Source organism: Dipodomys merriami, unplaced genomic scaffold (genome assembly GCF_024711535.1).
Source record: "Dipodomys merriami isolate MVZ:Mamm:240054 unplaced genomic scaffold, mDipMer1.0.p SCAF_6, whole genome shotgun sequence".
Classification (NCBI taxonomy): domain Eukaryota; kingdom Metazoa; phylum Chordata; class Mammalia; order Rodentia; family Heteromyidae; genus Dipodomys; species Dipodomys merriami.
The window spans coordinates 69,085,007-69,100,046 of NW_027206179.1; the positions used below are offsets into that span (position 1 = coordinate 69,085,007).

At 42.8% G+C, this 15,040-nt stretch overlaps 1 protein-coding gene across 2 annotated transcripts in view; it reads right to left on the reverse strand.

Moving 5' to 3' along the window:
- Tnfrsf19 (TNF receptor superfamily member 19) overlaps positions 1–15,040 on the reverse strand; it is a 72,190-nt gene that overhangs the window by 38,647 nt on the left and 18,503 nt on the right. For both annotated transcript variants that reach the window (XM_070003109.1, XM_070003111.1), the window contains exons 2-3: positions 11,680–11,782; positions 10,489–10,599 (exon numbers count right to left, since the gene is read on the reverse strand). In XM_070003109.1, the coding sequence (XP_069859210.1) occupies positions 10,489–10,599; positions 11,680–11,748 (180 nt within the window). In that variant the 5' untranslated portion in view covers positions 11,749–11,782. The remainder of the gene's footprint in view (positions 1–10,488; positions 10,600–11,679; positions 11,783–15,040) is intronic.

Genomic DNA, 15,040 nt, shown 5'->3' on the forward strand with positions numbered 1-15,040 from the left:
GGGCCTGTAGTCCTAGCTACTCAGGGGGCTGAGATCTGAGATTTGAGATTCAAAGCCAGCTCAAGCAGGAAAGACTATGAGACTCTTGACTGCAATGAATCACCAAAAAAGCCTTATGTGGAGCTATGCCAAGTGGTAGAGTGCTAGCCTGGAACAAAAAAGCCCAGAGATGGTGCCCAGACTCTGAGTTCAAGACCCAGTACTACACACACACACACACACACACACACACACACACACACACACACACACACACACACACACACACACACAAGAGAAGGAAAGGAAAAGGCAATATCTGTGTGCTGCACTGGCAAGAGAGGAAGAGAGAAAAGAGGCATCCTTCTACAAGGGGCCATGGTACAGTTAGAGCCAGGGTTTGAACTGGCAGTTTCTTTATAACCACCACATTGTAGGGTGTGTTAGGTATTTTGGGGGGATGGGAAGAGTGCAAGAACTGAGGCTTCAACTCAAGACCTTGGGCTGTCCCTTAGCTTCTTTACTCAAGGCTGGCACTCTACAAATTGAGTGATGTCTTTACTTCCGGCTTTTTGCTGGTTAGAGATATGAGTCTCATGGATTTTCCTGCCAGAGCTGGCTTCAAACCTTGATCCTCAATTCCCAACCTCTTGAGTAGCTGGAACTACAGGCGTGAGCTCCACATCTTGTGCTGGTTTCTTTTCATGTACATTTCATACATACAGGGAGGTGTCTGGCTGGGTGCTCACTCACAACAGTGGCCGCCAGTGCTTTGTGATAGTCCTTGCAATTGCAAGGCCTTTGCAGAGAGTGGCTGAGCAAACCCAAGAATACCAAACAGATGTGGCTGAGGGAGCAGGTGCAGATGAAATTCTTAGGGTCTTAGTTTTCTCATTGGCAGCCCTGGATACAATGCTAGAATGCAGGTCTCGGCTAGTTCAAATCTCCATCTGTCCATGAAATGTACGTACATTTATTTCTCCATCCATCTTTATATACCAAATCAACTAAGCTGTATTTATTGGCCAAACTAGCATAAAGACAATACTGCTCTGGGTAGTATACTACTCCATAAGAAATGCTACTAATCAGTCTAGCCTTTTTACTAATTAGCTCATTCATCTTTTGGGTGAATGATATCTTTTCTCCTTTTGGATGCTCTGTGTGACTTTAAAATCCCCCCCTTTTATTCCTTTCCAGTTGTGAAGTTTAAATTCAGAGCCTTGTGGCCTGCTAGGCTGGTACTCTACCACTTGAATTATGCTTTCCAGCCCAGTCTTTAGCTGGTTGTTCTTTTATTTTTTCTTTTTGGCTGGTCCTGGGTCTTGAATTCAGGGTCTGGGCACTGTAACTGAGCTTTTTCACTCAAGGCTAGCATACTACCACTTAAGCCACAGTCCCGCTTCTGCTTTTCTTTCATTGGAGATAAGTGTTTCTTGGACTTTCCTGCACAGGCTGGCTTCAAGCCATAATCTGCTTGACTAGTGAGGATTATAGGGCTGGTTTTTTCTGGTTCTTTTTAGGTGGGGTCTTATTTCTCTGCCTCCTGGAGCCACCATCTGCCTGTTTTAAGGCTTCCCATCTTTCCTGGGATCACAGGTTTGCCCCACTGTGTTAATCTTCCCTTTGTGGAGATGGAGTCTTGAGGACTTTTCTGCTAGAGTCTGGTCACGATCTTCCCAATTTTGGTCTCTAATGTAATTTGAGATAACAGACATGAGCTTTTGCACTCAGCTTGAGTTGAGAAGGGTGTCTCGAGAACTTTTCTGCCCTGGCTGGCCTTAAACCTTGATCCTTCCTTTCTCAGCCTCCCAAGTAGCGATGATTACAGATGTGAGCCACTGAATGGCTTCAATGCCTACCACGAAAGGTTGAGAGAGGTCCAGCGTGAGGTGAGTTATTCACTAAGAATTCCTTTGGCACTATTGGGGGCATGGCAGGAGGGCGCAGTGGCTGCTCTGGCACTTGTGACTGTGCTGGGACATATGTGTGGTTTTCCTGAGCACTTCTGTCACCGTGAGGGCTGTGAGCTTGCAAAGCTTTCTGAGAACTGAAGAGATCCTCCCACACACAGCCTCAGAGGGGGATCAAAGCATGTGCACGTGACCCTGGGGGAGGGGAAGGGATGCATTGTTTACTGGCAAAAGAAAGCATCCAAGTCTCAGGCAGAGCCAGTGTTTCACAATCTGGCTTTGATCTGGGCAGCCTGGGTTATGTTACAACACAGGAAAGAAGGGAGAGAGAAAAGGAGGAGGAGGAGGAAAAGGAGAAGGAGAAGGAGGAGGAAGAAAAAGAGGAAGAGAAAAAGGGAAAGAGGAAAAAGAAAAGAAGTGTGAGTAGGTAGCTCACACCTGTAATCCTTTCTACTCAGGGGGCTGAGATCCGAGGATTGTGGTTCAAAGCCAGTCCAGGCTGGAAAAAGTCTGTAAGACTTCTCATCTCCAATTAACCATCAAAAAGCTGGAAATAGAGGTATGGCTCAAGTAGTAGAATGCTAGCCTTGAGGGGAAAAGCCACATGAGCTCAGGAAGGCCTGAGTTCAAACTCTGGCACCAGTACAAACAAACAGTCACTTGCAAGTATTAGGCTAAGACATTCATGAAGTGACCATTGTACACCCTGAACCCAGGAGAAATTTTGAATTCACTAGAAATTCAGAGAAGATGTTTTCAAGGAATTAAGTTACAGTATGAGGCTCACGGCCACGATCAGTTTTTTGAGTTGACTGTCATACTTCAAAGCCTTATAAACACAGAGACTCTGTAATTACTGGTAATCTAGACTACAAAGTAAACTGCATATAAAATATTAAATTACCCCCAATATAAATGTCTACTTTGATGTTTTTATTTCCCTCCGTAAAACCAGGTGATTAAAATGCCTTGCAATCCTCTTCATTAAATGCAGTAAATAGCTGTGGAGTGAAAAGGGGAGCAGAAGACCTCAGAGAGAATACAAGCCCCTAACTACGGCAGTCCCAGCTAGCACTGGCCCGGACCTTTAAACATGGGCATCTCCCCGCTTGCTAGAGACCATCTCTGCTCATTTTCCTTTTTTCCCTCTTTGTACATAGAAAATGACTACACCTATCAGAGTTTGTCATTCAATTCAGCAGGACAGCTTTCTTTCCACCCAGACCCTTACTTCCTACTCCTTCTAACAGGAAAACACTGGTTTCAGGTTTGGGGGAGCAACCTGGTAGAAAGAGCCTATAGGATGCTTAACACTGTTCTATAGCTAGCTTTGGTTGTCTCTGCCTAGTTCATCTTGCAGAGTGCTCCCCATCCACTAGTACACTTTTCAGAGTGCTCCCTAGTACTCCTTGTAGTGTGCTCCCTAAGGCATCCCAGAATGCTCTACATTGGATCTTGAGAAGTGCTCCTCTGTGCATCTTGCAAAGTGCTCTCCAGTGGATCTTGCAGAGTGCTCCCCAGCGCACCTTGGAGAGTGCTCCCCAGGGATACACCTTAGTGTATCTTGCAAGAGTGCTCCCCTGAACATCTTATACAGTGCTCCCCAGGACACTCTGAGAGCCTATAACTGTGCCTAGAGCTGCTTACCATGTAGCAGATCAGCAGCCGGGACAGAGAAGGAATTGAACTGCATACATATGGCCACTTGCATTTGACCAGATGCCTTGATGTGCACATAGGGAAAACAGGTTCAAATCATTTGTTTTTTCCCCCACATAACTTTTAAGTAGGATGGGTAGCGCCTAGAGAAATTACCTAGAATATTACTTTCTGCAGCAGGTAGACAAGTAAGTAAGTATAGGAGTGAGCTATGTTTGGTTGTAGCTTCCTGGCAAAGACGCTGCTTGATCAGACGCTGGTTAGGCTCTCTGAAGCCCGTTTCAGTTGGGTTATGTCTTCAGGAGCCCATTTGCCACAGAACCCTGTCAAATGATCTCAGCCAGAGTGCTCCCTCCTCCCTATTCCATCAGTCCCTCCTCCTCCATCCCCAAATGGTGTCCAACACCTCACCTGCCTGTCTCAGTACAAACCCTGCTGGATGGTTGGTTTCAGCCAGCTGAGAGAGAGTGCAAATCCCTGAGTTCAACCCCTTGTACTGGCACAAAGAAAAGAAAATACAGAGATAAAATAATAATACAATATTAAGATGAAGCCTTGTTAGAAGGCTTGTCCTTACTTGAAGGGAATCCATTGTGTGTGTGTGTGTGTGTGTGTGTGTGTGTGTGTGTGTGTGTGTGTGTGTGTGTACCGGGACTTGAACTCAGGGTCTTACATTCTTTTGTAGCTTTTGTACTCAAGGCTATTGTTTTACCACTTGAGCTATAGCTCTACTTTCAGCTTTCTGGTGATTAACTGGAGTTAAGAGGCTCCTAGACTTTCCTGCCTGGGCTGGCTTTGAACCACAATCCTCAGATCTCATCTTCCTGAGTAGCTAGTATTACAGGCATGAGTCACTAGCTAGGCAGTACCTGTGCAGAAGGGTCTTGGTGTAGGGGTTGGGGGAGACAGATGGGATCTCAGAAAAGTGGGGACTGGGCAGCCTTCCTTATCTTGGATCACCATCCAGTATCCTCCTTCCCCCTCCTCTTTCCCTCCCCCTAGCTAGCAAGGTAGTTCTTGTCTGCCTGCCCAGGATTTTGAAGCCCCATTTGATGGCTGTCCAGTAGCAACATGACTCAAGTCAAGCAGTCTCCCTGAAATCCCTTTCTCTCTCTGAAACTGTAGCATTTCACAAAAAAACACCAGCTGGTTTTATGTCCACAGTGGAAGGCCACAGCCCAACCACAGGGAAGCATCTAGAAGACCTTTGGGGAAAGTACATTTTTGCCTTGGGTGTAATGAAGTATTTATTTGTATAGCCAAAAAGTTATTAGCTTTGGTTCTTTGAACTTTGAAAGGTTCAATGTTCCATTCCCAACGTAGATGGGGAAGAAATTTTTTGTTTTGGGGAAGTTTTGGGTGGAGGAAAATCTAGAGCAAATGGAAATAACAAATTCAATTTATGTAGCCGGTGCTCAGAAACCAGCTTTTTAAATTTCTTTAATAAAAACTAACCTTAAGGAGGTAATGTTCTTCTCCAACTTTCAGTTTATAAAAACCCACAGTAGTTTTTACGAAAAATGACAAGTGAGAGCTTGTTAATATCACTCAAACAACCTTAGCCCCATCATGTGGAATTAAACATAAATAAAGTGTGCAGTACTGTAATTAAATGGTTGAAATCAGTCCCTCCCCTTTTATCTTGGCAAATTACATTCATTTTTGGTGACTTTAATAGTTTTCAAAAATTGGATATCTTTGCAAATATAAAATTGGATTGGTATTTTGTTGTTTTCAAGGGTTAATTTTTTTCACATTAACTAAAAGATATCCTAATGATTGGTTAGAAAAGCTAACTCTGAAAACTATGCCAGAGGTTTGAAGCCTGTTTCAAGTGGCTAAAGCAAAAGCCAGTTTCCTCATTTACCACTGCGAGGAGATCAGTTAAAAGCACATTGCTGGCGTTAATTCTGAGCAGGAGGAGGAGCCATGGAGGGGTACCAATTCTAGGCAGTCAGTCTTGAAGTCTAATGTGGTTCATGCCCAGCACCTATGACTCACACTTGTAATCCTAGCTACTCAGAAGGCTGAGACGTAAAGGTCATGGTTCGAAACCAGCCCATGCAGCAAAGTCTAGGAGACTATAAAAAGTCTCCAAGTAACCAGCAAAATGCCAGAACTGGAGGTGTGGCTCAAATGTTGAAGTGCCAGCAATGAATAAAAAAGCTAAGGGACAGCTCCAAGACCCTGAGTTCAAATCTCATTACTGGCACAAAATAATGAGGTTTCTTTCAAAAAGCAAAAACCACTGTCTCTCATGAATTGCAAAGTTATGTTTATTGTCCTGATCTAAGGATGGCTGATGGCTAAGTCACACATATTTAGGGGTCCCATGCCCAACAAATATTAGGAAGCAAAGTGAGTAGAGTGTGGTTTCTGTTCCAGTCCTGGGCTTGGGTGCTGTCCCTGAGTACTTTTTTTTTTTTTTCTTCTCAAGACTAGTGCTCTACCACTAGAGCCACAGTTCCACCTCTGGATTTTTGGTAATTTATTGGAACTAAGAATCTCACAGACTTCCTTGCCTGGACTGGCTTTGAACCTTGATCCTTAGATCTCAACTTCCTGAGTAGCTAGGATTTACAGGCATGAGCCATGGGTGCTAGGCTGTAAGTACAGCTTTCTTTTCTTTTTTTTTAACATTTCACTCTGTGATTGGCAAAACATTCTCAGTCTTCCTTAGAAGCATTCAAAAAATGCAACTCTGCAATAGAAGAGATAAATAAATATAGTGCCTTGGGATAAAGTCCTTTAAACAGATTCCAAATGGCTCAGTGACCTGACATATTTTTAAAAAGCTAACAGTAAAGCTAACTAGTGACCAGAGGGTGAGTACCTAGGAAGAACTAGAGAAGAAAGGGGGTGAGGGCTTTGTGGGAGCCCAGGATCCAGAGGGACTAAGGGGACTGGGCTACTCTACCCATAATGCCTTGGGGAGAGGGGCTCATGGAGTAAGCAGAAACAGACTGTGGGTCTATACTATGTGATCCTAAGCCAGAATGGACCCTGTTCCTTCCTTCCTTCCTTCCCTCCCTTTCTCTCTCTTTTTCTTTCTTCTTTTCTCTTGCTTTTTTCTTCCTTCCTTGTCTTCTTCCTTCCTTCCTTCTTTTTTCTTTCTCTCTTTCCTTTTTCTTCTTTGTTTATTTGTCAGTCCTGGCACTTGAACTCAGGGCCTAGGGGCTGTCTGAGCTTCTTTTGTTGAAGACTAGAACTCTATCACCTGAGCCACAGATATACTCCCAGCTTTTTTTTTTTTTTTTGATAGTTTATTGGAGAGATAAGAGTCTCACAAACTTTCCTGCCTTGGCTGGCTTTGAACTAAGATCCTCAGATCTCAGCCACCTGAGTAGCTAGGATTAGAGTTGTGAACCACTGGCACCAAGCCATCTCTCTTTTTTGTTTTTGTTTTTTTTTTGGGGGGGGGTGTCCGGTCGTGGGGCCTGAACTCTGGGCCTGGGCGCTGTCCCTCAGCAATTCAGCTCAAGGCTAGCACTCTCCCACTTGAGCCACAGTGCCACTTCCGGCTTTTTTCTTTTTGCTTATGTGGTGCTGAGGAATGGAACCCAGGGCCTCAGGCATGCAAGGCAAGCGCTCTACCACTGAGCCACCTTCCCAGCCCCCTCTCTTTCTTTTTTATTTCTCTCTTCTCTCTTTCTCTTTTCTCTGTATCTAGCTCTCTGCTTCTCTGTGTCTCTGTCTCTAGTCTGTCTTTCATGGACTTGGACTCAGGATCTCAGGCTCTTGTTTCATCTTTTCCTTCAAAGTTGTACTTCTACCACTTGGGCCTCACCTCCACTTCTGACTTCTGGCTCATTGGAGATACGAATCTCTCTGATTTGTTTTCCCTAACTGACTTAGAACCACGATCCTCAGATCTTAGCCTGCTGAATTGCTATGATTACAGGTGTGAGCCACCAGTACTCAGCCTATGCCCAGACTTCTAGAAGTTTGTCATTCTGGAACCGTGGAGCTCAACAGGCAGGACCTCATTACACTTAAGTGTAATCGACTGAAATGATATGAAATACCCAGTTTCTCATTGCCAGTGGCTAAAGACATTTCAAGCATTCAGTAACTGCAGTGGCCAGAGGTTCCCATATTGGGTTGCAGAAGTGATACATCATCATCATAGACAGAGCTCCTGGGTAGCAAGACACTAGAGCAGTATTCGAATGAGACAAAGGGCAGGTGAGCTCAGTGGCAGACCACTTGCCTCACTTATGCCAGGGCCCGTGTCCCATCCCCAGCACCTAAACCAAAACCCAAACCGAAACAAACCTAAGAAGGATCATTACCCACGATCCCCAGCACAGCTACTTACAAAGGACAAATGACAAATTAGCTAACTTCACAGGAATTATTCCCCCTATCGAAAAGTTAGGAGTAATCAGCTGGGCACTGATGCTCATGCTTGTAATCCTAGTTGTTCAGGAAGCTGAGAGCTGAAATCACAATTTAAAGGCAACCTAGGCAGGAAAGTATATGAGACTCTTGTCTCCAAGTAACCACCAAAAAAGGCAGAAGTGGAGCTGTGGCTCAAGTGGTAGAATGACAGCTGTGTGTGGAAAAGCAGAGAGTATGAGGCCCTGAGTTCAAGTCCTAGTATTAGACAAAAATAAATTTTAAAAAATGCAAGTAATTACCTCTCTTTAAGAGGTGAGGTGAGAGAATCCTATTATGTAATATATCAATGGCACAGAGGTAATACTTGGCTCATCACAACAGAATTAATCATTGTCACCTATCTTGGTCTCATGATACATATAATACATAGTAATATTAGAGTATGGAATAACAAAACACAATGTAAGAGGCAACCCATTTTTGTTATATGGAGAGATCACTTTCATTTAGCGAGGCATAGTGACACACACCTATAATCCCAGCACTTGGGGGGCTGAGGCAGGAGAAATGAAAGTTGGAGGCCAATCTGAGCCACATATAGCCAGTTTCAAGCCAGTCAGCCTTCATAGTGAGACCCTCATCTCAAAAAAAGAGAAAAAAATAGGAGGGGCTGGCTATGCACCGCATATAAATCCCAGCCTGTAAATCCCAGTTACATTTGGGAGGTAGAGGGAGGAGGATGCCCTTGTTGAGGCTAAAATAGGAGACTTTCTCTGAACACAGTAATAAGCAAAAGGGCGGGGTTATTGCCAAGGGGTAGAACACTCAACTATCAAACAATGAGAGAGAAAGACAGAGAGAGAAACAGAGACAGAGAGAGGAAGGAAGGAGGGAAAAAAGGAAGGAAGAAAGAAGGAAGAAGGGGAAGGAAGAGAAGGAAGGAGGGAGGGAAGGAGGGAGGGAGGGAAAGAGGAAGAAAGGAAGGAAGGAAAGAAACATAAACCCATAGCAGTCATAAATCCATAGTATTTACATTTCATGAAAGATTCAAGTAAGTGATCTTTAGAAAGTGGCAAAGGAAGAGTGAGGCATCAATGTAAAGGAGCAGCTGTATTTATTGGAGGAGCAGTATTTATTGGAAGAACAGGACTCGGTTCATTTCGGACTTTCTAGAAACTAGCTGTAAGGCAGGGCACCTACAGATCGCTGTCATAGCGCCTTCCAGTGAATCGACCTTCCTGCCTCCCAACTATGCTTAGACACCTGGAGAGAAACAGAATTGAATGCCTTCTAAGGAAAAATAACAAGTAAGAGTAACAAATCCACAGATGGAAGTGTAAGGAAGCCTGAGTGCCCAAAGTGCTTCCAAGCTTTAGGTTTTGTTGTTGTTGTTGTTGTTGTTGTTGTTGTTGGTGTGTGTGTGTGTGTGTGTGTGTGTGTGTGTGTGAGTGTGTACATTAGTTCTGGAACTTGAACTCAGGGCCTGGAAGTTGTCCCTGAACTTCTTTTGGTCAAGGCTAGTGCTCTACCTCTCGAACCACAGCTCCACTTCCAGGTTTTGGTGATTCATTGCAGATAAAAGTCTTAGGGACTTTCCTACCTAGGCTGGCTTCAAACTTCAATCATCAGATCTCAGTCTCCTGAGTAGCTAGGAACACAGGCATGAGCCACCAGCACTTGGCTTGTTGTAAAGTTTTTTTGTCTAGATTCAGTTATTAGAATGTGGTATCTAGGTCATTTAGTACTACTTGTTGGAAATACCATCCTTTCCCTCATTATATTATGTTTGCTCCTTTATCAAAGATCGATTAGCTTTATTTATGTGGGCCTACTTGTCTGTTCTCTGCCAGCAACTAGTTGTCTATTGTTTAGCTATATACTGTCTTGATTACTGTAGGTTTTTTTTTTTATAGGAGTTGACATTAGAGAGTGTCTATCAATCAATCAAATTTTTCTGCTCCTTTAAGATTTTTTTAATTTTTCATTTTTTTGTGTACTGGTACTGAGGCTTGAGCTCAGGACTTGGCCACTGTCCCTTAGCTTTTTCTGCTCACGGCTGGCACTCTACCACTTGAGCCACATCTCTGCTTCTGGCTTTTTAGCAATTAAGTGAAGACAAGAGTCTCACAGACTTTCCTTCCTGCCTGGCTGGCTTTGAACCAAAATCCTCAGATCTCAGTATCTTGAGTAACTAGGGTCATAGGCATATGCCACTAGTGCTCAGTTCTTGGCTTAATTTTAATAAAAAGGTAATATAAGCATATTCTGTGATCAATGGTTTATTGTTAAACTTTCAATAGCATATTGAGTCTTTTAAATTAGCCCAAATACACTCTAATAAACATTGAAATATGCCACCACGGCTATCTTGTTGAATTTTTGGCTGATAGAACCTATTGATTTCAAGAAGGTATATGAATCAGAAGTTTTGAAAAGGGAATTGTACAAATATTTGGCTAAAGTGACATCATGAATCAGGAATTCCATTGTCGTATCCAAAAGTTTAGTAATAATTAACTAAAAGAATTTTAGTTTAAAAAAAGAACACATTTTTACTGACACCGCTCTGCAGCTTTCCCATGAAATCAATGTGTACCTTAGACAGCTCCATGCCTGGCCCACACTGTCTGCAGAGGACACAGTTTCCAGACCGGTCCTTGAATTCCTGCTGTCTACAGTCTCCGGTTTCACCCAGCACTTTGCAGGACTAGGAAAAAAAAATGGTTGAACAAAAATGTTATCTTCAAGCTGGTGCCAGTCGAACCAGGAATGCCTGAACAGCGCTGCTGAGGATACTTTTGTTTTCCCAAATGAAAGCTCAAAATCCTCAGAAATTCTGCGTCATGCTTATAATAGTAATGAGAAGTCATTCCTTACAAACCATTTTCACTTTCAATAGGAAGATTTGTGAGGATGTTACTTTTTCTTCAAAGAGTTTTAGAATCTATTGGGCAGCTGAGAGGAAGAATTCAAGGTGGGTTTAAGGCTAAAAAATTCCAATAATCTCTCTCTTTCTCTCTCTCTCTCTCTCTCTCTCTCTCTTGCTCTCTCTCTCTCCTCAGCCCTCTCTCCCTTTTCCTCCTCCCTCCCTCCACCCCCTTTTCCTCTCTCTTTTCTTTACAGTACTGGGGCTTGAAGTTAGAACCTAGTATTCTTTTTTTTTTTTTTAAGGTTTTTGCTCAAGGCTAATGCTGTACCACTTGGGCCACAGAAATCTACTTCTAGCTTTTTGCTGGTTAATTGGAGATAAAAGTCTCACAGACTTTTCTGCCTGGGCTGATTTTGAGCCATAAACCTTAAATCTCAGCCTCCGATAAGCTAGGAATTGAGATATAAATTAGAATTCATGAGCTCGAACTTAGCACCTAGTATGTGTTGTGATAAGATGTATGCCTTAAGAACTGAAGATAGTGTTATTATCTTAACATTATAAGTAATATGACATCACTCCAGCTTAAATAAAATAAGTGGCAACACTTGGTACCCACCGTATGGCTCAGCAGAACTCTCTTACTTATTAATTAAATGCATAGTTGATCGAGTACAATTTGAAAGAAATAAAACATAATGTAGGATCATCAAAAGAAAAGAGTCTTAAGCCAGGCACTGGTGGCTCACACCTGCAATCCTAGCTACTCAGGAGGCTGAGATCTGAGGATTGCAGTTCAGAGCCATGGTAGGTGAAAAAATGAGAACATTAAAAATTTCATTAAGAGAAAAAAGTCTAGATATATTTACATGAATTCTTTCACCATCCCCTTATGAAAGAAAAGACACATTTACTTACCAGACAATCTAGCAAAAGCACAATGGAGAAGAATGCTTTCTGATATCCTTGGAATACTTGGAAAGCCATGGTGCTTGTCAGGTATGTTTGTCCCTGAGGAGTTCTAAATCAAAGCAAGAAGGAAGAGATGGTTCATTTCAAAACTTCAATGACCATGAAATGAATTTAGTATAGAATGTCTATCATTGTCTGTGTATGTGTGTGCCAGTACTGGAACTTGAATTCAGGGCCTGAATTTTGTCCCTTAGCTTTCTTGTTCAAGGCTGGCACTCTACACTTGAGCCAGAGCACCATTTCCAGATTTTGAATGATTAATTGGAGTTAAGAGTTTCTCAGAGCCGGGCGCTGGTGGCTCACGCCTGTAATCCTAGCTACTTAGGAGGCTGAGATCTGAGGATCGCAGTTCAAAGCCAGCCCGAGCAGAAGAGACCATGAGACTCCTATCTCCAATAAACCACCAGAAAACCGGAAGTGGAGCTGTAGCTCAAGTGGTAGAGCGCTCGCCTTGAGCTGAGGAGCTGAGGGACAGCGCCCAGGCCCAGAGTTCAAGCCCCACAACCGACCAAAAAAAAAAAAAAAAGAGTTTCTCAGATTTTTCTTCCTGGGTTAGGTTTGAACCTAAGTCCTCAGATCTCAGCCTCCTGAGCAGCTAGCTAGCATTATAGGCATGAACCATTTGCTGATCAGTTCTGTTTACGATTTTCTATATATACACAAGATATTAAATATTATTTATGTTGGAAAGGGAGCCTTTTTTAAGAAGCTACCATAGACAATATGTAATCTTAAAAATTTCAAGTGAGAACTGATATTCTCCTCAAGTATACCTTATATCTCCTGCTGTCTCTGAATTCCCAGGGAATACCAGCCTTGATTTTCTACCCCAGTCTTTACAGTGTCTGGTCTTCAGCCAGAAAAGACTCCCACCTAATCAATGACCTAGAAATTTCCCATTTATAGGATCAGGCAAGATAATCAAGAAATAGCAAGTTGAAAAGTACTAAAACAACCAAAAACCACTCTGAGCTATGTACTGTTTGTAGCATGCTGATTCGCTTAATCCTTGCCACTCATTTAGGTCAATATAATATACCATTGTCTCCATTTTAGAGATGGGTAAAGGGACGCCAAGAAATCCAAGAGGGCCAAGAAACATGCCCAGATTACCCAGCTCATAAGAAGCAGAGCTGGATGCACACAGTCAGCCCGCTTTCAGATTCCTGTGTTAGGTCTACTATGTCATATTTACCCTGAAGCACTCTGTGAGATGTTCAGTCAAAATATTAGGCTTGCCAGGCAGGTGATGGTGGCTCATGCCTGTAATCCTAGCTCCTCAGGAAGCTGAGATCTGAGGATCACAATTCAGTCAGCCCAGGCAGCAAAGTCTATGAGACTCTCTCCATATAACCATCAAAAAGCCGGAAGTGGAGCTGTGACTCAAGCGGTTTGGTACTAGTCTTGTAAAACAAAACAAAACAAAACCTCACACAGAGGCAGCACCTAGACCCTGAGTTCAAGTCCCAGGACTGGCACAAAAAGAAAACAAATTAGGCTTGCCAAAGGTGGTAGAGCCCCAGGCTTGAGTGAAAAAGCCAAGTGAGAACTCATAGCCCTGAGGTCAAGTCCCAGAAATTGCCCCCCAAAAGTAAACAAATCTATGCTTGGAGACTAGCACTTCCTCTTCATTCAGGAGCAGACAGCTAAGGTTTGGCATTTGTGAACTTGGCCTCAGAGTAACATAGGGTCAATTGTTCATTAGCAGAAAAATAAGCATGCTTTTGTTGTGTGTGTGTATGTGGTGGTGGGGGGGGGGGAAGGGATTGGTGCAGGTCCTAGGGCCTGGTTTTTTTGCTCAAGGATAGAGCTCTTCCACTTGAACCACAACTCCAATTCTGGCTGTTTTGGGGGGGTTTTTGGTGGTCAATTGGAGATTAGAGTCTCACAGACATTCCTGCCTAGGCTAGTTTCAAACCACAATCCTCAGATCTTAACCTTCTGAGCACCTAGGATTATAGGCATGAGCCACCAGGTGCTTGGCTAAGCATTTGTTTGAAAACACCAAAAAGTCACTAACAAGTGAGCAGTGGAGGGTCCTGCTTCAACATTTCAGCAAAATATAAACCTAGTCTTTCAGTTGTCATCAGGAATGATATAGGAATGCAGATCACTGATCTCTTGTTTATTTTTACAAATACACATATGACCAAGAGAAGAGGTTTTTATTGTTTTTTTTTTAATGAGGCTTTATCTGGTGGACCTGTCTAACATGTAGAGAAATAGAGAGAAAAATGCTTGGTACTTGGTTTATGTGTCAGTCCTATGGCTTGAACTCAGGGCCTGAGCACTGTCCCTTAGTATTTCTGCTCAAGGCTGGTATTCAACCACGGGAGCCACACTTCCACTTCCAGCTTTTTGCTGGTTAATTGGAGATAAAAGTCATAGATCTGTCTGCCCTGGGCTGACTTCAAACTTTGATCCTCAAATCTCAGCTGCCTGAGTAGCTAGGATTATAAGCATGAGCCACTGCACCTAGTGGCATGGTTATTTTTAAAGTGAAATCTTCCAAAGATTATTCTGGAAGACAACAATTATTGTTGACTCTGGGGCTTCATAGGGCCGAGTCTCAGACAGGCCAGAGAAGCAAAAGCAGTCACTTCAGCCGCCTGGAGGGTCAAAAGACAACGTTGACATTTATCATACCATGAATGTTGAATAACTGGCTCATTTTGAGTGAGTTCAAGCTTTCTCTGCTCTTTCTCACCTGGTAACTCTCAAACAAATCAGCCAGTAACTAACCATCCATCTATTCCTCCCATAGACAACAGAATGAAGCCCAGGAGAAAATTCTATCCCCTAGTATGTATGCCTCCATCCCTCCTTCTTGACATGGTCTTAAATTTTGAAAAAAAAAATAAAGAAGGTGTGAATGTCTGTAAGTTAGAAACATATGATTTGTATAGAATTCACATGGAAAAAAATCCTTACAAGCTGAGACTCCCTTATCTCAAATGCTTGGTACAAGAAGCACTTCAGATTTCAGATTTGTTTTTGCAGTTCAAAATATTTGCATAGACCTAATAAGGTATCTTGGGCATGAACCCCAAACCTCAGTATGAAATCCATTTGATGTTTCGTGTATATTACTTTTATGCATAGCCTGAAGGTAATTTTATACTGTGTTTTTACTAATTTTGTGCATGAAAGAAAGTTTCACGGTGTGGGATTTTCCATGTCTGATATAATCTGGGAGCTCAGAGAGGTTCAGAATTTTGAAGCATTCCAGATTTTGGATTTAGATTTATCAACCTGTAATGCCAAGGCATTTAACCCCATAAGTGAAAAAAAGAGCTTAGTAACTTAA